Raw genomic sequence first — 26,272 nt, 5'->3', positions numbered from 1 at the left:
GGATGTGTTCCCGCACCTCTTAGCTATTCGATTTAAAAGTGGAAGTATGGCCAAAAATTATTATTGAATATTTGCACAGTAAAAAATAAGTTGCCTCCAATGAAGTGTGCCCCATCTCTGGCTGCTGCAGCATTTGTTATAACGCTTATTCAGCTCACACTCCCTTATGAGTGCCGAACATCCATGCTGAGACTTGTAGTACAGATAAATCACAGAAGGTTGCTTGTTCAGCAGCGCCAACCCTTTATAAAAAGCTTCACATTCTTGTCACTGAATCAAGGTGTTCTGTGATTGGAGGGGAGATTGTGACATTCATGTGCACCTCCTCCAATCATAAAACGCCTTGCATTCAGTGAAAAGAATGAATGGTGGGAAGAGGGGAGATTGTGACCTTCATTTGCACCTCTTCTATTTAGCGAATGCCTTGAATTTAGTGAAAACAAAACAGAGCTTTTTATGAGTGGAAGTGGTGCCGGCGACCTCCTGATATCTGTACTACAGCCAGACCTACAAGTCTCAGCGTCAGATGTTTAGTGACAACATGGGGGTGAGAGATGGGGTGGGACTTGCTTGTATTGTTCACGTGTACAAAAATAGTTTTTGGCATATATATATATATATATATATATATATATATACACACACACATATATATATATATATATATATATATATATATATATATATATATATATACACACACACACACACACACACACAATATGCATTATAGGATCAGGAGTATTATCTGCAATACTTCTTCTGTAGGAGGAGACTAAATCTAAATCTCAGATCTCAGGGGAGGTAGGTCAATGGGCTCTGGTCACAAAGAGGTTAACATATTTTTTTTTTTAAATAAGTGTATATACACCCTGAGAATCAACTTCTCTTATTTGCTCCATTTTGGACCAATAAACATACCATCAGAAGTATTTTGGTATATCTCTTCTATAGATAGAAAAAATACACACACTTCATTTCCTAGAGAAGGGTTTCTGTTGTCATGATACAGAAGGTGAGCTTTGTCACCCTATGAGGGTCACTGGTAGAAACATCAGGTGGAAATAAAGGGAGGAAAAAAAAAAGAAAAATGCAGCGATCACGTCTAAGAACTGTAAAAAAAATGTAAAAATAAACAAACAAAAAGTATTACATTTTTGGGTTTAAATATAGATATGTTTTTGATCAGGGGTCTCCAAACTATTGCCTGGGAGGCAACTCCCAGCCCAACAAGATCAGTTTTTCTCTTCTCACCTCCATTCCACAATCTCCAGAGCAGGTCTGATGGGGACGATGAGGTGTAGTAAGGAACTCTGATGGGGACCCTGAAATATTGGAGAGGGGGGATGGATAGACTAGTGTAAGGGGGGGGGGACTCAGACAGAAACCCTGACGTATAGATAGGACTACTGATGAGAACCCTAATGTATTGAGAAGGGGGGCTTTGATAGACTAGTATAAGGGGGGACTCTGATAGGAACCTTGATCTATAGATGGGATTCTGATGGGGACCCCAATGTATTGGGAAGGGGGGGTCTGATGAATAGACTAGTAGGGATGGACTCTAATAGGGACCCTGTTGTATAGATGGTACTCCGATGGGGACCCTGATGTATTGGGAAAGGGGGGACTGGTGAATACACTAGTGTAAAGAGGGACTCTTTGCTTGGTTTTATCCGGCCTTTGGGGCACCATTTCATATTTGATACCAACAATGGAGCATAATTCCCCCCCACTGACAATAATGAACGGGCACAATTCCTCCCAATGACACTAAAATTGGGGCACAATTCCTCCAAATGACAGCAATGATGGGGCACAATTTCTCTCAATGACACCAGCAATGGGGCTCAATGACATCAATAATGGGGCACACTTTCTCCCACTGACACCAATGATAGGGCACAATTACAATGATGGGTCATTATTATTTTTTTTCCCACTAAAGTCTACTCCCAATGGCCACAGTCCAGCCCCCCTAAAGTCTGAAGGACAGTAAACTGGCCCTTGGTTTATAAAGTTTGGAGACCCCTGCTCTAGGAGGGACTCTGATGGGGACACTGATGTTTTACTAGTTCTTCCTCTTTTGTTCTGAAACATTCGGATTACAAAAAAAAAAAAAAAAAATTAAAATAAAAAAAAAAAACTGATTTTTTTTTATATCCCACTAATATTTGTGCATTATACAATGTGGCCCATCGTACTGAAAAGTTTGGAGACTACTTTTGGTGGATAAAATATACTGCCTAGTAGAGTTCTTCCATCAAAATATATAAAATGGAGGTTTGACACTCACCTCCGTGTAATAATCTCATGAGCCAGACATGCCGGAGCGAAGCTCGCCCTATTGATAAAGAGATAAAAGTCACGAGTCAGAGAGAACATTCAATCTAGAATTGCATCCCTTGCAGGAGATAAGCAGCTCAGTACATACCCAACATCCTTCAGAGTGTTCCTCAGCTCCCGACCCAAATTTTGGATATAATTCCATTGGTTCTCTTGCACTGGCTGCCCACTCAGGTGGACATTGTCCACCGTCAGCTGAGCCTCATCAAACAACCACTGGACCACAAACACTGGACCTGCAATGGAGAAAAAGTGGAATGAGATGAGTGTTCTCCGTAGATAATAGCTGATAGAAACGCCAGTTGAGCGTGCTTTTAAAGTCTATCTAAAGGACAATTTTTTTAATTTTTTGATAGCGTAGAAGAGGGTCAAAACTGCTGTCAGGTTTTTTGGGGGTTTTTTTTGCCTTCAATGTCTCATTAAAGTGGAACAAAACCCATTGATTGAACAGATTCCCAAAACAGTTACCACTCAAGGCATACCATGAATATCTGTCACTGTTGCCCGTACTCTCAACTCAACAGTCAAGCCATCAAATGGCTGGTGTCATACACTAGTAGGTTTTTATATTGAACATCCATTTGAATGACCTTCATCGGATCATGGAATGTACGAAGAATTTTCATAAGTACTTAAAACATTTAGTTTTCTTTTACCAATCAATTTTCTAATGAATGGACTTTCCCCAAATCAAAACCACATACACTGCTAGAAACTTGTTCAAGAAGATTTTTCTAGCCTTCTCCTTCAAATTTTCTCGTCAAAAACGAACATCGATTAGACCTCAGTAACCATTTGAAAGTTGAACAAATGTTATTAAAATGAAAAATTACCAGCGAAATTCAGTAAATGTATGTCAGCTTAAAAGTGATTTTAAAAGATATATCTAGCTACAGTAAAATATATATATATATGCTGCTACCGTCCACGGGTGGAGTCTGATCGCTGCCAAGCACACTTACTGCTACACACACTTTGGAAACGTATTATATTTTATGCATCCAGCTATCCTGGTCTGGCGTCCGCCTTTGTGGTTATTGAAACAGCTGCCTCCTGTTTTGAACATGGAATCATTCAAATTGAATTAACATTTGTGTATACTTCACTCTCTACCCCTGATGAAGGTGTTTATTAAAGACTGGAAACGCGTTGGGTATCAGGGTACAATACCCATTGGAGAGTACTGATGTTTCTTTGTATACTACTATGATCTTCTTTGTGTTTTGTTTTTGTGTTTTATGTATGTATTGTACAGACGCTATATGTCTTTTTACCCATTTGTATTGAATTATGTGGTATTATTAAAGTCATTCATTTTTATACCAGTGTTGGTGGTCTTTCAAAGTCCCATTTAGGGGGTATTTCTTTTTGTTTAAGTGCAACAGGGATGGGACTACCATACTCTGTATCTGACATGGTATAGGTCTCCTTCTCTTCCCCACTCTCTCCTCACAGGCTGTGATTGACAGCAGCAGGAGCCAATGGCTCCTGCTGCTGCCTCTATGTCCAGTGAGGAGTGATAGAGCACAGAGCATGAGATCGGGCTTACATAAGTATACAGAAGTTTTTTTTACGTTATACAGAAAAAAAAAAAAAAACCTTCAGCCTTTAGAAACACTAAGATGGCAGCTTCCTTGACTGTAAAGGATAGGGGAGGTTTAGCTTTACTTTCCGACCTGTAGAGTGAACAGGAAGTGAGATAAATCCCCTCTTAAGACTAATGTCACAAGAAGTGTCCCCATTCGAAGGAAGAAAAAGAAAAACAAAAAAACAAAACCCAACAACCAAAAAGCAGGAATGGTGGAAATACCTCATAATGGGATCTAGAAAGTGCACAGATCTGATCAATAGGGTCCCGGAGAGATTTAGCAGATTTAGAGTTATATTTAGAGTTTGGCACCCACCAAACATAAAAATATCAGTGGACTGACCCTTTAAAAAGGGGAATTTTTTTTTTTTTTAGGCTATACAAATAAAAAAAAAAAAAAAATATTGCTTATCAATGGGCAATAAGGTTTCAAAAAGGTTTTTTATTACATTATAATTAAAATAAAGATTTTTATGGGCATGGGATAGCCATATTAATTGATTACATCTCCGCACTCACCATTGAAGCTGACTGAGTACTACAGACAGACCACGCTTGATCAGTTTGTTCCCAAACCAGAGCCGTCTGGGTTTGAACGGAGTGCCTCTAGGTCAGTAATGGCGAACCTTGGCACCAGTGTTAATTTAGTCGACTAAAACATTTTAGTCTACTAAAAATACAACTAAAACGAAAAACAAGTGAGATGACTAAAATACAACTAAAAGCCATTTTAGTCAAAAAAGACTGACTAAAACTAAATTGCAATTACTGAAATGTACTGGAGATTTTAGTCGACTAAAACGTAGGAAATTTTAGTCGACTAAAATGTACTGGGGATTTAGTCGACTAAATACGCCAAAAACTAAAAACAATTGCAGAAGACTAAAATGGGACTAAAACTAAAATGCCATTTTAGACCTAAGACTAAAATTAACACTGCTTGGCACCCCAGATGGTTTGGAACTATATTTTCCATGATGCTCAACTAAACTGCAGAGTGCATGAGCATCATGGGAAATGTAGTTCCAAAACATGTGGGATGCCAAGGTTCGCCATCCTTGCTCTAGGTTCATCAACCTGGAAGGAACGGCTCTGAACCAGGAGGCACTCAAAGCTTCCAGGTGCACATCTGCTTGGAACAATCTAGGAACAACTTTACAGCAATGTAGAAGTGCTTCTCAGCAGCGTAGAAATAAGGCGGGTTGTAATCACTTCTACAAGAAAGCCAGCAGCCAGCTAATAAGGTAAGGAAACTCCCAGCCACTATAGCGGGAGTTACATGCTGACACAAGTATTAAACCTTCAGTTCTTTTATGCACTTTCAGCAGCTGATTTTTTTAACCTAGCTTGCAGCTTTTATCTTTTAATCCTGGTCTATGTTCCAGTTCAAGTTGGTGCCATGACTGCATCCTGGTTTCCTGTTTCAGAGCAATTTTTCTCTTGCAGAATCCTATGGAGACACCCTTGCATGCAGGGAATAGCACTGCGTCTCCTTACACTGTTTTTCTTCAATAGAAACACACAACCCTGTAGCCTAGGATGTCAAGGCACACTCCTGTTCTTCCCTCCACCTCCCACCTTCCCCTCTCTTCTCCAAGCTAACAGACTGCACTGTCCACTTTCCTGTGAAGATCGGAGATTCCGAGAAGCAGCACTAAGTGCAAGTGCCAGCAGAATTTAAAGTTGTAAACTGCAAGTGATGGGTTAAAAATTTTACCAAAATAGTTTACTGGGTAATGTTTGTTTAGTTGGGAAGTATGGGATTTGAAATTTTTTTTTTTGTGAATCATACTTACCTCGGTGAATGCAACATCGGTCCGATGCTGCATCTGTCCCCGAAGCCTCTGCATTGAGAACCGAGCGATCAAACACCGCCGATCATTTGGTTTTTGGAGATCCCCGAGCAGAGAGCTGCAGACGGTCAGTCACAGCTCTCCGCTCTGCTTCCGCCTCACTCACTTGAGCGCTGAGCTGTGGAGGGGTGGGGAGCGACTGTCTCAGGCTCTCAGCGGCTCGCTGAGAGCCCGAGACTGGTGTCAGTCCAAGCACCTGGTGGATCCAGACTTTGTCGGGATAACGCGGTGCCTGGACTGAAATCTGTGAAGTCAGCAGAGAGCGGACTTCAGCCCGCTCTGCTGAAAATGGGTCACAGGAGTACAAAAACAAATTGCACGCCTGTTATCCATAGGAGAAGCCCAGCCAAACGAGCTCAGGCTGGACGGCTTGTGTGTAGAAAAAGGGTTTTTGGGAGATGAAGTTCTGGGGGTTCTGCTCTCCAATGCTTTGATTCCCATGTTTGCCCACAGCTTGCACGTAGAAAAAGGGCTTTTGGGAGATGTAGCTCTGGGGGTTCTGCTCTCTAATGCTTTGATTCCCATGTTTGCCCACAGCTTGTGTGCACAAAAAAGGCTTTTGGGAGATGTAGTTCTGGGGGTTCTGCTCTCTACTGCTTTGATTCCCAAGATTGCCCACAGCTTGCACGTAGAAAAAGGGCTCTTGCGAGAAGTAGTTCTGGGGGTTTACCTACATCATTAGGAACTAAACCCCAGTACAAAAATTTTACAAGCCTGGTGATGATGTCACATGAGAGTAATAAAGTTTTTCCTTACAAGAAAAAAAAAAAAAAAAAAATGGAGGGATGGGACATGTGCTGGGAAGGGGGGGGGGGGGGGGGGGGTTGGGTTGGGGGGCACTGGTATATTGGAGTAATGCATGGGCACATCATTTGGCATTCTCCTTCCTGATACTAAGCAAGGCTGAATTTTGGGAAATTTGTCCGATTTCTTAGTGAAATTGCCCCTCCCAGGAGCATCTTTTGCTTGTTAGGAATTGAGCAACCCAATCATTTTTTTTGTATTCTTCAAATAGACTAATAGGATCTGGATGGGCACCTCGTATCTGTTCTATTTTAAAAAACACTTTTATATGTAGGTAATAAACACGTGAGCGCCTTCCTCCTTGTCACATAAAAGAGATATATTTAACAGCACCAGAGTTCAAAGACAGACAAAAATAGACATCACACATGACTTTGGTACAGATGTCCAGCAGCTGGACCCCATATAATTGCTGCTCCGTCTCAACCTGAATGTGCATCTGTAGCCCAGCTCAAGTCTGCCAACCACAGGCACCCAATCAATCAGGCCCCTCCCCCGCCAATCACTCACTAAGAAATCAAAGACCAAAAAAACGACTACATGAATAACCACAAGACCCAACAACCTGACCTAACCCATCCGCAAAACGCTGGCTACAATATTTTTTTCACCCTTAATAGGCAAACTGGCTAATACCTGTGGTCTATTAGTAGAACTTAAAGTGGAACTATAGTCAGAAAAGTCCTGCTGGATGACCTCAGACTGGACCCTTTTACCGGCAGCTATGTAAAAACTTTAAAAATAAAAAATGCCTACACCGTTTAAAATCCACTAATACACGGTCTCACCCTGCTCTGCACGTGCTCAGTTGCCCTCCATTTTTTGGCACAGTGCCGAAAATATAGAGGCTGATCTGCTGACAGCCTAAAGATTTACTGCTGCTCTGGGGCTTCAGCAAAATGGCCGCCTCCAGCAAGAAGAAACAGGAGCAACGCTGGAGGCAATTTATAGCACACGCTAATTTTGGTAGCATAATTATTAATGTGGAATGTATGTTCCTTGCTAAAGAATGTTATTTTTTTATTAAGTTTTTATGGGTAAAGTTTTGCATTAATTCTATTCAAAAGGCAATTTTAAAATTTTTTTTTTTTTGATAGAGTATGGAAGCGCTAAAACCCCTATTGTTTATTTTGTGCCCTAACTGAAAGGCTTCTCTTCCCCCTTCTGGGGAAGCAACAGGAAATTAAAGGAAATCTCCCGAAAGTAAAGTGACAGTTGGCATCCAAATACCCCAAATGGATAGTTTACCCTTAATGGCAATGCTAAGATTTTGAATTTTCCTTCACTTTTTGTTTTGGTGACAAAAGGTCTGTAGGACGAATCTCCCCAACGGGGACACAGACATGAAAAGTTGACAGAGGGTGAACTGTTTATTCTGTTGCGATCTGCTGCAGATGCCGTTTCAATAACAGCACCCCAAATGCCGATAAAACACGTGCATTTGCGGGCACCAGATCACATGGTACATCAGTGCCACACGACTTGGTGTGGCATTTTTTTCAAAAGTAATGCATGCACTACTTTCTGTACGTTCTGGTGCAATCTGCAGCCCATTCGATTGAATGAGCTGCAAAATTGCACTGCAGGGGAACACACAGGAATCGAATAGGAACGCGCACCGGCCCTTATAAGTGAACCAATAAACATGCTCCAAGATTCCAATCAGAAGCCCCCCCCCCCCCAACAGAGCAGCCTCAAATCATAGTCCTGCTTTCACATTGAAGCCCCCCATAACACACAGGAAAAGTGGCTGCGGGCAAGGTAAAATCTTGTAGCAGGCTGGATCTGGCCTGAAGTTTGGAGACCCCCTGATTTATACCATGGGTCTCACCAGGGGCGTTGCTAGGTCTACAAAAGATCTGGGGCTAGAGCCCATAGCAGCCTAGTAAAGAAAGTCATGCGCTTGGGCGGGCATACACATGTATATACAGTAATATACGTGTGTGTGTGTGTGTATATCCCCAGAGAGCCCCCCTTACATTAGGGTCCCCAGAGCCTCCTCCTTACATCAGAGTCCCCAGAGAGCCTCCCCCTTGCATCAGGGTCCCCAGAGAGCCCCCCTTACATTAGGGTGCCCAGAGAGCCTCCCCCTTAAAATCAGGGTCCCCAGAGAGCCTCCCCCTTGCATCAGGGTCCCCAAAGAGCCCCTCCACTTACATCAGGGTCCCCAGAGAGCCTCCCCTCCCCTTGGGGACACCTGCAGAGACTCGGGGCTATGGGCCCCAGTTTCGGGGCTATAGCCCCAAAAGCCACCCCCTAGCGACGCCACTGGGTCTCACCAATAGAGTCCCCCCCCCCCCCCCCGATCTATACCATGGGCATGGGTCTCACCAATAAAGTCCCTTAAGAAACAGCAGAAAGTAGACATGTGCAGAACGAAAAGATTTGTTTTGATTCGTTATTTACATAAATTAGTTTTGTTAAATTCGTTTTCAAATCAATTTTTTAAAAGTTTGAATTCTAAAAGTTTTTGAATAGCTTTCCAATTTCCAAAAAGAATAAAATAGAATAGAATAGATTATTTTCCATTCTCTCTCCAGATTACAATACTACACTGAAATATTAGTTAAAGATGGACTGACCCTTTAAAATAGATTTCTCATCATTCAGCATTACGTACTTCTTAGGGTCGGGTAGATCTTATAGCCAAAGAAGCAGTTCCATTCTTCTTCCTTAAACTGCTGCTTGCACCTCTCCGGAACGACTCCATTCCAATACCTACAAGACAAAAATTTGTTTTAAAAGCAATGCAAACACATACAAAGCAAGATCGGCCACCATTAGTAATTGAAAGAAGGGGAGGAGTTAAAGTCATTGACACATAATGGTATCTGTAGTCCCTCCCCCTGAAGCTACAACTGTTACAATGCATAACAAACTGTAGGCTAGGCAGGCATTTGGACAGACTAAGGGAAGCTTATAACCCCTGTAAAATTTTTTGCCCATCTCTGCACTTCCCTTAACTTCCTGCCCCATAACAGGAAGCGAGAGGAAATCCCTCCAGTGTATGGGGATGCCCTAAATGTCATTGTATCTATGGTGGGAGCTGTTGCTGTGACACAAGCTGGACTTCAAGCATGTTTGCCTTTATTCATCGCCATTACATGTGGAATTATTGGGACTAGTAAATATACACAACATAAAAGTGCTTTAGGTTGTCTTTCAGCAAACAAGAAGTGACAATTTTGGTAATGTCAACAGGTATATTCTGTACATGCTGAAAATGTACTTAGTCTGAAAAAAAGAAAAAAGCAGGACTACAGAACCCCATCCCCTAGGTCAGGGGTCTCCAAACTTTCTAAACAAAGGGCCAGTTTACTGTCCTTCAAACTTAAGGGGGGCCGAACTGTGGCCAATGTAAGAAAATGTCCTGGCATCAGTGGGATTAAACAAAGCCCCATGATTGTTATATTAATAGTGCCCCGTCGTTGGGGGGCAGTGGGAGGGAGGAATAGTGCCCCGTCATTGGGGGGGCAGGGGGAGGGAGGAATAGTGCCCCGTCGTTGGGGGAGGGGTCAGTGGGAGGAATAGTGCCCCATCGTTGGGGAGGGGGGTCAGTGGGAGGGAGGAATAGTGCCCCGTCGTTGGGGAGTCAGTGGGAGGGAGGAATAGTGCCCCGTCGTTGGGGATTCAGTGGGAGGGAGGAATAGTGCCCCGTCGTTGGGGAGTCAGTGGGAGGGAGGAATAGTGTCCCGTCGTTGGGGAGTCAGTGGGAGGGAGAAATAGTGTCCCGTCGTTGGGGAGTCAGTGGGAGGGAGAAATAGTGCCCCGTCGTTGGGGGTCAGTGGGAGGGAGGGAGGAATAGTGCCCCGTCATTGGGGGGTCAGTGGGAGGGAGGAATAGTGCCCCGTCATCGGGGGGGGGGGGGGGGTCAGTGGGAGGAATAGTGCCCCGTCATGGGGGGGGGTGTCAGTGGGAGGAATAGTGCCCCGTCGTCGGGAGGGGTCAGTGGGAGGAATAGTGCCCCGTCATCGGGGGGGGTCAGTGGGAGGAATAGTGCCCCGTCGTCGGGGGGCGGCAGTGGGAGGAACTATGCCCTACTGTTGCCGACAGTGGGGGGAATAATGCCCCAAGGGCCAGAAAAAAAGCAAGCAAAGGGCCGCAGTTTGTAGACCACTTCCCAAGGTTATGACGTAAAGGAAAGGAGGGAAGGAGGGAAGTGACTGTAGTCCTGTTCTGCATATTCATAGATACAGTACAGTTACTGAGCGTTGTCGCCCTAGATCAGTAAGTGTGTTTCTGGCAGGATCACCAGGTTAAAAACAAAAAAAAAACAAAAAAAAAAACAAAAAAAAAAAAGGAAAACCAATGCAGCTATCACATCCAATGACTGCTACAGAAAGTTTTTTTTTTTTTGGGCTTTTCCCGCAGGAACCCTTGAAAAAAAAAAAAATTGTTAACAGTGGTTCCCCCACAACGTAAAAATAATTAAACCTAAAAACCTGGAATGAAAAAAAAAAAAAAAAAAAGTGGTGTCCTTTAAGATTAGTGGTCAGTGTAGAACTGACCCCTTACATTGGTGGAAAATTGACCCCTTACATTGGTGGTTGGTGGAAAATTGACCCCTTACATTGGGGGTCAGGTGTAAGTGGAATGTCCAATCACCATTGATCAAAGAACCCTTAGCGACCTCAGGAGGAACCCTTGTGTTCCACAGAACCCTGGTTGAGGAAGACTGGCCTAGGGCCTTCTACTACATAGTTTCTGGTATAAGTGGTTGATAGATGAAAATCTGACATTGTGTGGACGGTTTTATACTTGGCTTGTGCTACAGAAGTTTGGGTTTTACCTTATTCCTCGCTGAATGGCCTCTGTAGGGGCACAAGTGATGATATCCGTGCAGTCCGTCCTCTTGTATTGCTGGTTATCAAGGAACCATCCAGAGTCTGAGAGGCCTCGAACCTGGATCCCAGGATAGCCCAGTTCTTCCAACTGCTCCGCCACCAGGTCCACATTCAGAAGGACCCCGGTACCACCAGCACTAGAACATAAGCAGACAGAGATACACAATTACTGTATATATTATTGGCACTACCCAGCCATGGCATAATGAAAGCAAGCCAACCATGCCCATAATTTGATCCAGACCAAACCTACTTGTACAAGCCACGCCCCTTCCATTTGTAGATTTATATATGCGGAAGTCTCCCTGCCTATAACTGGACAATGAAGAAGCAGCAGCACACCGATGAGCAGATCCCTATGCTCTCCTCTCCTGTAGGCATGTTCACAGTGCAATGCCTAGTACGCACTCGTATACGATGAGCAATCGTATGATAATCTGATCGTTAGTACGCAGCTTCTGACCTCCGATCACCGCAGTTCAGACGAAAGTTTCGGAAGGGACATGAGTGAACTTTTCTCGTATGATAACTAAAATCATTTCCGTGTAATTAGTATGGTATTCATACGAAACCACTCTAGTCCACAGGATTGTGCATGATCGGAAGTGAAAGATAGACCCGGAAGAAAAAGAGCAATGAAAAGAATTATCATTTACAACAAAAAAAAAATGTTCTTAAAGAGGAATTGCAGTCTGCTCACATAATTTGTAATAAAAACATCTTTGCCATTCTGAAGCTTCTCTCCAACCACTTTGCATATTATTTTATATATATTGTACTTGCCAAATATGCTGCAGAAATCTCCCTCCACCGAGTCTGGCTGCAGCCATTTTAACTGTGGGCAGCTGAAGCTGCTGCCTGTTCACTTCCTGGATTTACACAGAGGCACACCTCCAGCTCTGATTGGCCCTTTTTTGACTCATCCCCCCTCCCTTCCTGGCAAACTCTCACGAGAGAGAGCTGTGCATGATGTCATAATCCTAGGCTAATGACCAGACAAGAAACAGGAAGTGTGCTGTATAAGGTATTTACTGGCAGAAAAAAAAATGTTTTACTATCCAAAGTTAAAAACAACAACAAGGGCAGAAGATTTATTAGAATGAAAAAATGACTGAAGTTCCGCTTTAAATAGGAAAAATCATAGAATAATATTCTGTTATCATGTTGATAGCCCTGGGGAATATTATGTCTGTGGTTACGAGAAGGAGGAGGTCACACATACATTACATCACTTCGGAAAGCACGCTAGACTGTAGCTACGTACGCAGGAATTTGTGTCCTGTTGTATGAGAATTTTCGTGCCTTTAGCGAGCCGCTTATTTTTGATATGAGACTAGCATGCAAGAAAAAATAAAAATAAAAAAATAAAATAAAAACCGAAGATCATTCAATTGATTTTCTCACTGTGTACTAGGCTCAAGGCTGGGTTCACAGTAGTGTGATCGCACCGCATTAATGTGCAGATCACATGCGATCTCTGTGCGATGCAAATTCAGCCGTACAAGCTGTATGGCTAAAATCGCATCGCATTCGCATCAAAATAGCACAGGACCCTTTTTTGGGTCTGCACTAGAATCGGATCACATTGGTGCGATCCGATTCCTGTACCATTTGACAGTTCGCACTGCGATCCGATCTAGGGGTGTCATTAACTTTACATTGACGTCCTCAGTGGTTCGCAGATGTCAATTTCGAACCACTGTGCAATTCGGGTGCAATGCGGGAACCGGCACTGAATCGCAGAGTTTCCCACATCACACTAATGTGAAGCGGGACTTAGACTGACAGCACTGTGCAAAGCATGAGAGCATTGATTGGCTCAGCTTATCACTAAACCCTCTTACTGCATGAATGCTGCTTTGTAGAGGGTTACAGCAGCCTGCCATCAGGACAGACTTCGGTCCTTTGGCTGGTTTGATGTCCAGTTCTTTTATTTTTTTTTTAATAAATACTTGTAGTAAAAGTAAAAAAAAAAAAAAAAAAAAAAAATACCAACATGTCAAGAATGATCAAGTGCTCTAAATAACACGTCTGCATGTCTGGAATCAAAATCTAGCCCATCTGTTCATCTACCCAGTATAGTACCACTAATCAAATCCATACCCTCTCACCTGCTTCCAGCCAATAAGAGAACTTTAGCGGTGTCCAGACCCTTCCCCAGCAATTCCTTCACCACCTCCTGTATGATGAGGGACCCCATAAAGGCATATTCACCTGGAAAAAAAAAATACAGCTTTTGTTTTTTGGGTGAAGGTTATCCCTAGAAAGCAGCTGGGATCAATAACTGTCAGATGTGTGCAAAAGGCAAGTGTGGTCACATGATTCGCAAATCAGACGGAGGGAAAACCTAGTGCAAATGTGAAAAACAAAAAAAAAAAATATTAAAATTATAGATACACACACAGAGTCTAATTTTAATGGTCGGTTTATTTTAACAGGGAGAGACGGAAAAACAACACCACAAATATCCAGAAAAACGCATTTCAAAAAACGTATAAATTGATTTGCATTTTAATGAGTGAAATAAGTATTTGATCCCCTATCAGGCCGGGTTCACACTGGTACGACAAAAGCTCTGACATTGGGAGCTCATGTGACATGACGTGTGAAAATCAATGTTTCCCTATATGAATCGTCTTAACTGGTCCGACACAAGTCGGTCCGACTTTAGAAATGCTCCCTCCACTACTTTGGTCCAACTTGGATCCTACTTCAGCCCATTGAATATCACTGAAGTCAGATCAAAGTTGGATCGCCATCTTGACTGATCTGACTTTGGAATGCAACTTGTGCTCTTATGATCTTGAAGGGGAACTCTACGCCAAATAAAAAAAAATAAAAAAATAAAAAGACATGGGTTCCCCCTCCAAGAGCATACCTGGCCCTTCGGTCTGGTATGGATTTTAAGGGGAACCCCCACGCCGAAAAAAAAAAAAAAAAAACAGTGTGGCCCCCCCCCCAAAATCCATACCAGACCCTTATTCGAGCACACAGCCTGGCAGGTCAGGAAAGGGGTGGGGACGAGTAACCCCCCCCCCCCAACATGGGGGGTGGGTGCTTTGGGGCAGGGGGGCCCTGCGCCCCACCCACCCCAAAGCACCTTGTCCCCATGTTGATAAGGAGAAGGGCCACTTCCCGACAACCCTGGCCATTGGTTGTCAGGGTCTTCGGGCAGGGGGCTTATCGGAATCTGGAAGCCCCCCTTTAACAGGGGGCCCCCCAGATGCCGGCCCCCCCACCCTATGTGAATGAGGATACCACATCAAAAGGGATGATGGATGAGGCCATGTACCGTCAAATTTTGGGTGAGAACCTCCTTGCCTCAGCCCGGGCATTGAAAATGGGTTGTGCCTCGGCCAAGGCAACAAAGGAGTGGCTCAACAAGAAGCACATTAAGGTTTTGGAGTGGCCTAGCAAGTCTCCAGACCTTAATCCTATAGAAAATATAGGGAAGGAAGCTGAAGGTTTGAGTTACCAAACGTCAGCCTTGAAACCTTAATGACTTGAAGAGGATCAGCAAAGAGAAGTGGGACAAAATCCTTCCTGAGATGTGTGCAAACCTGGTGTCCAACTACAACAAACGTCTGACATCTGTGATTGCCAACAAGGGATTGCCACCAAGTACTAAGTCATGTTTTGCGAAGGGGTCAAAAACGTATTTCACTCATTAAGATGCAAAGCAATTTATAAAACTTTTTTGAAATGCATTTTTCTGGATATTTTTTGTTGTTATTCTGTCTCTCACTGTTGAAATAAACCGACCATTAAAATTATAGACTGATCATTTATTTGTCAGTGGGCATACGTACAAAATCAGCAGGGGATCAAATATTTTTCCCCTCACCGTATATATATATATATTTAAAAAAATAATTTTTTGTTGTTGTGCAGTGTGGACTGTTCCTGACATCAAGCCCATAGACCTGCTCTGGACGGGTGAACGCCAGGAACAGTCCACCGCTAGATCGTGGGGTAGCGCGCCATTTGTCGGTGGAGTGGAGAATCGGGCGAGTAAAAGCTTTCTCCTCTCCCTGGACACAACAAGCAGTTGACCCGTGCAGTGTATACACAGCCCCACTGCATTGGGAAACATATTTTGCTTTGAGTTGGGCTTTAAAAAAGAAGAAGGTTAGCTGGAGTTGGGCATTCATTTGTTTGTCTCTTTCTTTAAATCTATCTAAAATGACATATTCTTTTAAGACTTTCCTGACAATGCTGTTGTACGATTTCAATGGAGAAAAATTTGAGTAGGCAGGAGGGGAAGTTGCCCTGGGCGCAGTAAAGCAAAGGGGCAAAAAGTGCACGCAGGGTGATACACCATTCTACAGCATGTATTAATATTGGGAAAGGGGGGCAAAATTCTGCGTCCTTGCCCTGGGCGCTGAATGACCATGTCCCGGCACTGGTTATGACCATTGCTAAAACAAGCGGAGGATTAACACACAGTGGGCTTGGAGTGCTGCTGCCAGCATTTCACAGCAGTATGATGTGACCATGTTTACATGGGCAGCGGTAAACAATAGGCGATCCAACCAGCAGCCAAGTTAGTACACACTGCTGTGGTTGTGACGCAGCAAAAATTATACAACCCAACCACATTTGGTAGGCAGTACCAAGTAGAATATTTCCACTGTACACATTCCTGGAAATGGCTTGGACCAGGTGGGTGCTGTAGCAATTACCGGCTGGGAACCGGTGTCAAAGCCTAAATCGCCAGGACACCATGGATCTTAACTGCTGTGATGTGACCTACTTATTCAATTTTTGATGCGATTTTGAAGATCCATGGTGTGCTGGGGATTTAGGCTTTGGCAGGCGGTACCACCAACATCCTCAACTCATTCAAGTGAATGAGTGGGACTATGCCACAAGCCCAATGCTTGTCTTGCGGTTGCGGCAAGGCATTTCAATTGAAAATGCCTCTTCGGCTGACTACTTCACATCTCCATGAAATTAGCCAATAGGTCTACATGTGCAAACGTGGACGGGTCTTTTAAGAAGCCACAAAATTAATACATCAATACTTACTTTTCTCAGATTTCGGAGTGGCTCCGCTCCAGACATCGCTAGAACAATAGGGGATGAATCTGCAGAGAGGAAGGTCACAGCGGTAAGAAGCACTCCGGCACCAACACCAGTTCAATACTGAATAACTATTATGAATGTAATATGGCAGACAAGACACAGGCGGTACTTACACCATATTGGCGTTCCACCAATGTGGATTCTCCTCGGGCTGGGTTGACAAAATCCCTGAAGCTGAAATATGAAATGAAGCTTGACGCAAAACACATGTGTGGAACAGGGGGGGCAGCAAACAGGCATGATACAAGAGTGACAGACAAAGCGCAAGCTGACGCTACAGAATGGGAGGAGTTACGTGGTAAGGGATAAAGCACAAAAAACTGCATTATGGGTAAAAAGGTGGTTTAACACACTGGGGCAATGGGATCTAAGCATTGGCACACTTACCAGTTTTCGTGGCTGGCCACCCTTTTGAACTCATGAGTCTCCTCATGGTGTCATAGCGCAAGTCACAGTTCTCCCGGTTGATGCAGTACCAGCCACCTAACAGTGAGGGGCGATAGATGGAGAAAGGATTAGAACAAGGAAAGTAGCTGTACCTTTATAAAATATGCACAGAATGACAGCTTGATTTATTTTCCCTGTAAATTTTAATGTGCTCCTGTGCCTTAGACCAGTGGCTTGTGAGCCACATGTAGCCTTTCCTTTATGGGTTAATGCAGCCTTACAGCAGGGGTACAATGCTTATGCATCTGCATTTTACCACTCCAAGAAGCTTTATGGGTAACTGTATTTTTCAGTTAGGGCATATTTTGTTTTAATCTATGCGCATATCATTTTTAATAATTGTAAGTAGCCAATTGGCATTTTTTTTTTCAATAAACCTTTCCATATGGTATTATACTATTGGAGCCTTTTGTTTTCTTTGACCCATTTCCACTTCTGGATGCTTTGGACGTCCCGCTGTGAGGGGATACTCACTCTTGCCTTGTCCTGTATGATTGGTTGTCACCACTAACCCACAGAGGTATTCTGCCTGCTCATTTGACTGTCCTAGGAGATAGGTGGTCCCGACGATTCGGTAAGAGTCCCTGACTACCGTGTGTGGTGTGTCACCGAAAAGTTCACAATCAAGTCACTTTTGGTGGTGGAAAATGTATCCAATATATTTTGGACTACTAAATTAAAGACTCAGTCACTATAATTTTTTTCATTTTTCTCAGTTTATTCAATTTTGCAATTTAGATTTGTGTGGTTTTTATTATTCACTCTGCATAAATGTAAACACTTAGAATTCACTTAATAGTGTGTCATAGCACTAAAACACCTATCAATTTTGGATAGAGATAGAGATGATGATAGACAGAGAGATAGAGATGATGATAGACAGAGAGATAGAGATGATGATAGACAGAGAGATAGAGATGATGATAGACAGAGAGATAGAGATGATGATAGACAGAGAGATAGAGATGATGATAGACAGAGAGATAGAGATGATGATAGACAGAGAGATAGAGATGATGATAGACAGAGAGATAGAGATGATGATAGACAGAGAGATAGAGATGATGATAGACAGAGAGATAGAGATGATGATAGACAGAGAGATAGAGATGATGATAGACAGAGAGATAGAGATGATGATAGACAGAGAGATAGAGATGATGTAAGACAGAGAGATAGAGATGATGTAAGACAGAGAGATAGAGATGATGATAGACAGAGAGATAGAGATGATGACAGACAGAGAGATAGAGATGATGACAGACAGAGAGATAGAGATGATGACAGACAGAGAGATAGAGATGATGACAGACAGAGAGATAGAGATGATGACAGACAGAGAGATAGAGATGATGACAGACAGAGAGATAGAGATGATGACAGAGAGATAGAGATGATGACAGAGATACACACACACACACTATTATACAGTGAGAAGAATTAGTATTTGATCCCCTGCAAATTTTGTAAGTTTGCCCACTTACAAAGAAATAGAGGGTCTATAATTATTTTCATGGGTGAAATGATAGAGACAGAAAATCAACCAAAAATTCAGAAAAACATAAAACAAATGCTATAAATTAAGTTGCAGTTCAGTGAGTAAAATATGTATTGGATCCCCAAACAAAACATGACTTAGTACTTGGTGGAGAAATCCTTGTTGGTGAGCACAGAGGTAAGACGTTTCTTCTAGTTGGTGACCAGGTTTGCACACATCTCAGGAGGGATTTTGGTCCACTCTTTACAGATCTTCTCTTAATCCTTAAGGTTTCTTGGGAACTCGAAGTTTCAGATCCCTCCATAAATTTTCTATAGGATTACGGTCTGGAGACTGTGTAAGCCACTCCATGACCTTAATGTGCTTCTTCTTGAGTCACTCCTTTGTTGCCTTGGCGGTATGTTTTGGGTCATTGTCATGCTGGAAGACCCATCCACGACCCATCTTCAGTGTTCTGACTGAGGGAAGAAGGTTCTCATCCTAGATTTTACAATACATGGCCCCGTCCATTGGCCCCTCAATGTGGCAAAGTCGGCCTGTACCTTTAGAGGAGAAACAGCCCCAAAGCATAATGTTTTCACCTTCATGCTTGACTGTAGGGATGGTTTTCTTAGAGCCAAAGTCAGCATTTTTCTTTCTCTGGGTAAGCAGGGTATAGTATTAACTTGGATCATCAGCAGGCGCTAGTGCGGTCTCATTTGGGGGGGGGGGGGGGATGATACCTAGCCTTAATCAAATACCTACTTGGTCTCACATTGTACTTAAAAAAAAAAAAAAAAAAAAAAGATTACCCACTTCCAAAAACAAAGCTGTCTGTTACAGCTCACCCCAGACCTAACCTCCTAGTAATGCAATGGTAAAACATGGCAAAAAACAAGTGTCCCTTTAGCAAATGTTGTCCTTTATGAAATCCCCCCACTGCATGAGTACAGCCCACTTGGTCCAGAGTGCGTGCTCCACAAAGCGGTGCGCAGCCTATGCCTGAGAGTCCCTGCTGTGTCCTCCAAATGCGCATGCACATCTCCTTTCATAACTAAGAGAAAGGCATACTCCACTGGACAGCCAAAGGCTGCCATGAGTAGGGCTCTTCCATCGGAACAAATGAGGTTGCAGCATGAATGCGCACTTAAACAAGGACTTGGAGGGAACATTTTCAGAGGAAAGGCTTTATGGCACTGGGCAAGGCCACACAGCAAACATCACTCACTTGAATGGAGACAAAGTTAGCCTAGTGTCTTCAACCTAGGTCAACCTAGTGTCTTCCCGGCAAGTATTTTGTCAGGCTGGCTGCACTCAGTGAGGTGGAGGGATTAAATAAAAGTCAACTTATACCAAGAGCACAATTGTCTTTTAAGGCAGACATTCTACGATTACTCCAAGAAAAATGCTCTTTAAAAGAATATCTCCAACACAGCATAAAATAATTACATATTTGTTAGTGCCGTTTGGTTCTCACACCCTCCCCTCTAATGTCCTCACTACTATACACTCTAAAGCCGCCTTTCTCAAACGTTTTAATGGAAGAACTTTCAAGTGCTTCCTCACATTGCTGGTCAGTGTCCCTTACCCCGGTGGCCAGCCCAGTGCCTCCTAACACTGGCGGTAAGTGTGGTGCTCAAATTACATAAGTGGCCAATGAAGAATTGCTCCCTAGCTTGTTGGTCAGCGAAGAAGGGCCCATTACACTGGTGGTGGTCAGTGGGAGGACTGCCCCTTACATCAGTAGTCGTGGGGGTGATAATTTTTTACTTACAGATAGCTAAAACTATCACTGTTGTCAGCGATAACCTATCTGAGAAGTACTGTAGATGTTGTTCATTGCTCAAGGAACCCCCTAGTAACCTCTTGAGGAACCCTGGTTGAGAAAAGCAGATTTAAGTCTTGTGAGACTTTGGAAACAGAGGCATCAGTGTGCAACCAGAGCTGCAGATTGTTTTTCTTGCAACTCCAAGATGAATGACAAAATGTGGTTGATGTGGTCTGGATAAGGAAATCTTGCCAATGGACTTCCCTTAATTTAACCTAAGCTGCTGTAATTAATAAATGCAAGCAATTAATAGGATTCCTTACTTTGACTACTATGGCACATGAACTCAAGTGCCATCAAACATCTAAAACCCTCAGAAACCATGATTCCGTGGCCCCCTTCCTACTACATCCTGCAGACTGACATTTCAGGCATGATCAAAGGAATAAAAATCCCCCATTGCATTTTTTTAAATCTGGCTCAGATATAATCAGGTATGACAGGCAGGCAAATCATCAGTCGAGTCCAACCGTAACCGAAATATAAGCTTTGTGTGGACTGACCCTTTAAATAGAGGCTTTTAACTCAGTAGAACCAACTTCATGGCCCCGTAAACAAATGATATTCTCTATGACTTCTGACAGCGTAATCCAGTGAGTATGTAACATAAAACTGCGAATAAACTGAAATAAAATGCAAAGTATATTTTCCTTTCTGAAGAAGCTTTCATGTGGACAGCGGCTGATTGGCAAACACCGTCGCCACTCGGGTGTAAGAAGTGGTTATACTTATGTTCTCTCCAAGCCTGGACTTAACCTCTGACCCGAGGTCATGCTAAGATGTCGTTCGTTCATTCATTCAAGAACGTGTTTTGGAAGCGAATGGTGTTCTTACAACTCTCAACCGCAAGCTCTGTTTATTTTCTCTTCCTCCGTTTGGGCAGCAGGCCCAAAATATCTAGCAATGATGAAAAAAAAAAGTTGAGTTTTTACCTTCCAAGAAGACGAGCCACCGCCGACTCCCTTTGGACTCTTTTAGGTAGTAACTAAAAAGTAAACACAAGATAGACTCTTAGTCTGTGGACCGCTATCAAAAAGGAAAGATTTTGGAATTTTGAATACACATTGACTTTGAATCTTTATGAATATAGATATGGAAGAGAGGCACAGAAAGGGGCTAAATACCACACAGAGATTTTACTTGGCTACCGTGAACGATTTTAGGCCACATCTAAAATGTACATCACAGCCTTCATAAAACAAAAATGTATTTATATCTCATAACTTCCTTACAAGTACAAAAAAATGATGCTTTTTTTAATTTTTTTTCTGTAAAAATTAGAAAAATGATATCTTAATGGAAATATTAAACTCCAAATTAAAGCTGAACAACAGGAAAGCAGATACATAATACATAGCTAAAATACTGTAATCTGCCAAAGAAATTGTCATTTTAGCCAGTCGTGTGATCCTAGTAGGTGACTTCACTTTTCTCTTCTGCTTGTAAGCAAATCAGCAGTGTTAATTTTGTCGACTAAAACATTTTAGTCGACTAAATGAAAACTATTTTAGTCGACTAAAATACGACTAAAACAATTGAGATGACTAAAATACGACAAAAGACTGAAATGGGACTAAAACTAAAATGCAATTTTAGTCAAAAGACTTAGACTAAAACTAAATTGAAATTTGACTCAAACTAATACTGGTCTGTAATGCATGTACATACCTCAATACCGTAAATAATAACATATGAGATTTTTCACTCCAGCAGTATATAATGAGTTTAGTATATAATGAGTTTGGAAATTGTAGAGAAATGTTCACTAATGCATTACAATTTAATTACACCCATTAGATTTTAGACAACTAAAATTAGTTTTAGTTGACTAAAATGTACTGGAGATATTAGTCGACTAAAACGTAGGACCTTTTAGTCGACTAAAATGTCCTGGAGATTTAGTCGACTAAATATGACTAAAAAAAAATAAAACAATTGCAGAAGACTAAAATGGGACTAAAACTAAAATGCCATTTTAGTCCTAAGGCTAAAACTAAATCGTAAATTTGCTGGCAAAATTAACACTGCAAATCAGCTTGGTTACTAGTTTGAGAAGCAACACGCTGTTGCGGTGAGTTCTCATCTTCTGTAAATGTGGTAACACTGTTGAATGACTATGCAAAGCAATGGAACTGCGATAGGGAGGCAACATTCTGAGCCTATCGCACAGCCTCCTAAATATTGCAGTGCAGAAAAGTGCAAAAGTGCTCCCAAGGGCCTATAGGCAGCTAGAAAAAAAAAAATTGGACTAAAGAGAATATATCAAAAAAGTCCTTTATTGCGTACAGATACATGAAGAAAAAATACAAAAACAAAAAAAAAAAAAACACATGAATTAAAAACTACATGAGCTCTGGTATGCCTGTTATCCAAACATGACATGTCAATGTTACAAATGCAGATAGCAAAAAAAAAAAAAAAAAAAAAAAAAAAAAAAAAAAGAGTTCAACACGAAATGCTATTGCTCAGAGAAGAGCCTCAACGCGTTTCAATTGTATGTTGTTCTAATCTTCCTCGGGGGGATGAAGACATCTTCAAATTTAAATATTATGCATAGGTGGGGTAGTTTCAAGGTGGTAATCTGTCCAAGGAGTATGGAACGGGCCCACATTATGCCATGGAAAGTCACACAGACTAAATGTGAGAAAGGGAGCACAGACATGTCAGACATGAAAGGGAAAGGGAGCACAGACATGTCCATAAGTGGCCTTAGATGGGAATTCAACAGTATATTACAATATTTATTATATATTTATATTTATATATTGTCTAGCTCAGTGGTAGATGCATTTTCAATGAGTTCACAGCCAACAGGAACTTCAGTTTAAGGGTGTGGTAGCCCACTTTTATTGAAAGTAACGAAAATGAAAGTTCATACATGCATAGGTTGCCCACACAGGGGTTCTTCTCCCAAAAATTTCCAACAAAAAGGAAAATGCCAAGCCACCTGGCTCTCAATGCTTACTCAGCTTTGGTCGCAGTACAAATCTGCGCAGGCAGGAAGTATATCTCAATACTGTAAGATAATAGCAAGGCACACTTACAAATACTTTATCTATGCTAATGGAAAAGGCAAAAATAGTGATCTGAAGTCCCTTCAACTGTAAATGAACACATATTAACCCAATCAGAGACACCCATGTGAACAGGTGAACAGGAGGGTAGAGAGCTGGCACTATCTTCTATGTCAGGCTCCTCCCTTCTGTCTCCTCAACCCATAGGCCAGTGATGGTGAACCTTGGTACCCCAGATGTTTTGGAACTACATTTCCCATGATGCTCAACTACACTACAGAGCATCATAGGAAATGTAGTTCCAAAACATCTGGGGTGCCAAGGTTCACAACCACTGCCATAGGCCATTAAACCTTGCACAAAATAAAGAAACCAATATGCAGATTATTATATTGAAATTAGTTGGCTCCCTTTAAATGAAGTCTGATGCAATTAAAGCAGATGAGGAAAAGGATAACAAAAAGGTAAAGGTGTATTCCTTCAAATCCAGATGTCTTTAGCTAGCCTTGTTGTATTGTAACTAAGGTAATCCTTGATAACAGGGTATAGCAAATTTGGCTGAACGTTAAGGTATCCTTGTTGTATTGTAACTTCCTCTCATATAATCCTAATGGTTTTATCCAGTGTAGCTACAAGAATCAATGTGTACGAGGCATAGATGTCTGCTTTCAGTGTTCGTTATAGCCCAAGGACTGACTTCCAGTGGAACTACAAGTACCACCAAGCTCAACTGTGAATGATGTCTGAAAGCAGCGTCTTATAACAAAATGGGCTATGCCCGCTCACCACTCTGGAACTCAGATACAGCTGGCAACGATGTAGGTGATGAAGAAGACTATCAGGAACTCTCTCTGTATCCTGGCTCTGGGAAATGGCGCCCCCCACGCCACGCTTTGGCCCACTTGGATCTGAAGTGCAGGCGTCTCTGGATGACCTGGAACACCCTCAGGTCCGCTACAGGGAAGAAGCGATGCTGTCTGCAGAGGTCTCTCTGGGTATAGCTGAAGGACTCCCCGCTGTGTAGGCAGCGAATCAACAGCAGCTCATTGTTACACAGCCCTCCTGCTGGCAGAGTCAAACGGCATCCCAAAAGGCTGATCTAGGCCGCAACAGCCATTTTTATATCCTTCCCGGCACTCTGGTCCGTCCACTCAGCATTCTGTTAATTGTAGTTCAGATCAGTCCTGCTGACATTGAAACTTCAGCATTCTAAGCTACACATCCCATAATGCTTTGCTCTGAATCTTATCACAAGAAAAGGAAATAGAAAAGGAAAAAGGGAGCCAACTCCACATTAATAACACAGCAAAAATGTCTCTGGATTGCAGGCATAGGAGCCAGCTCCTAGCTACACTTGTGGATTACAAATATGGGTTGTGTGATGCAAAGGACGCTCTGCTGACAGATATCTTGCACACCCATATAAAATGTTACTAATGGGAAAATCCCAGAAAGCTGCAATGCCAGGACTGTGTGTATGTATATATATATATATATATATATATATATATATATATATATATATATATATATATATATATATATATATATATATATATATATATATATATATATATATATACACATACATATACATATACACACACACACACATATATATACACATACATACATACATACACACACTTTTTTTTTTTTTTATTAGATAATCAGGGAGCAGTGTTATTGCTTTGCTGCCTTTAAAGTGTAAATAACTAATTTTTATATCTGAATGTCACATGTGACTATTTCGTGTTTGATACTAATGCTTATTCATGTGGTACGCCACATACATTTTGTTATACTGTTAACCATTTCCTTGTTTCCCTACCCCAGTTTTTGCCAGGACATCCGCTCTCAGGCTTGGGAGCTCAAATTGATTTGCAAACTCCGAGATGTAGTTTCTTGGGCAGGGGGAGGATGTAGCGCACTGGGGTTTAGTCAGGGAGCTCCTCACCAAATTCCTTCTCATGGGTAGCTACTGTAGATAGTTGTTAGAGATCCATTGATTTCTCTCCAAGTTTGGCCTTGTTGTACTTTTCTCTTCTGCCACTGGGTGGCCGGGCACTTGGAGGCATTAGAGATGTGAGAAGGGCATTAAGAGGTCAGGTTATGGGTATATGGGATATCTCAGCCAATGGGCAGGGGTTTCCTTGAATGCCTTAGCCTGCTGGGAGAACCTATATATTCGGGTGGAGTCAGGTGTTCCATGCTCTGTGCCCCCCCGGACTGCCATCTGGGTGGATGTGTGTCGTTTGCCCCGGGCTGCTGGGCCGAAGATTGGGCCTATCCCGAGGGCATCTGGCTGCCAGGCTGTGTGAGGGCCTATCCAGAAGCAAGAGGGCAGAGCAGGGTTGGGACTGCAGCTTGCAGTCCAACCAAAAGTGACGGTTCTGACGGCCGGAGAACCTTTTGTGGTCAGAGGTAGAAGGGACGCTGTCGCCACTAAGGGACCAACCACCTTTACCAGGGACCACAGTGAGTAACTGAAGCAAGTACCAGAGCAACATTCTCACCGAATGGGCACGGTGGAGAATCGGGAAACTTCAGGCGGTGATCAAGTCAGGGACCCAACCAGCGGAGGCGACGCTTGCAGAGCAGGCTTGGGTGTCAAGCCAGGGACCGAGCCAGTTAGCAGGGGTGAAGCTTGAGGGAGATACCACTGCAAAAGCCTTGAGGAGCTCACGGGATTCAGAGTCAGTGAATCAGAGAGTCCAGGGAGAGACTAGGAGCTCAAGGGGCTGAGGAGCTGCAAGTGGACATTGTAGTGAAGCTGAGAGAACTGTTGAACTTTCCGTTAGGAACTGTTAAACACTGTTGCCATAGAAGACAGCAAACCTGCACATGCAGAAGTGCCACCTTGCTGGGGCCTTTCCCTGTACGACTGTCTTCCTATTAAAGTCTCGGAGTCTGCCTATTGAAGTGTCTGGCGCCCAATGACTGTCACCATTTTTGCACCCACTATGCCTCACAACCCACCACATTG

The 26,272-nt window shown here is 42.7% G+C and overlaps 1 protein-coding gene across 1 annotated transcript in view; it reads right to left on the bottom strand.

Moving 5' to 3' along the window:
• The window catches only part of NOTUM (notum, palmitoleoyl-protein carboxylesterase), a gene marked incomplete in the record, with an annotated part of 77,675 nt that overhangs the window by 12,336 nt on the left and 39,067 nt on the right, over positions 1-26,272 (bottom strand). Inside the window, 9 exon segments of the mRNA XM_073606712.1 lie at positions 2,297-2,344; positions 2,435-2,582; positions 9,212-9,309; positions 11,381-11,572; positions 13,547-13,649; positions 16,464-16,522; positions 16,634-16,694; positions 16,908-17,003; positions 21,205-21,257. Coding sequence (XP_073462813.1) covers positions 2,297-2,344; positions 2,435-2,582; positions 9,212-9,309; positions 11,381-11,572; positions 13,547-13,649; positions 16,464-16,522; positions 16,634-16,694; positions 16,908-17,003; positions 21,205-21,257 — 858 coding nt within the window.

This window comes from Aquarana catesbeiana, linkage group LG12 (assembly GCF_042186555.1).
Source record: "Aquarana catesbeiana isolate 2022-GZ linkage group LG12, ASM4218655v1, whole genome shotgun sequence".
In the NCBI taxonomy this organism is placed as follows: domain Eukaryota; kingdom Metazoa; phylum Chordata; class Amphibia; order Anura; family Ranidae; genus Aquarana; species Aquarana catesbeiana.
This window is presented reverse-complemented; position numbering and strand designations above follow the sequence as displayed.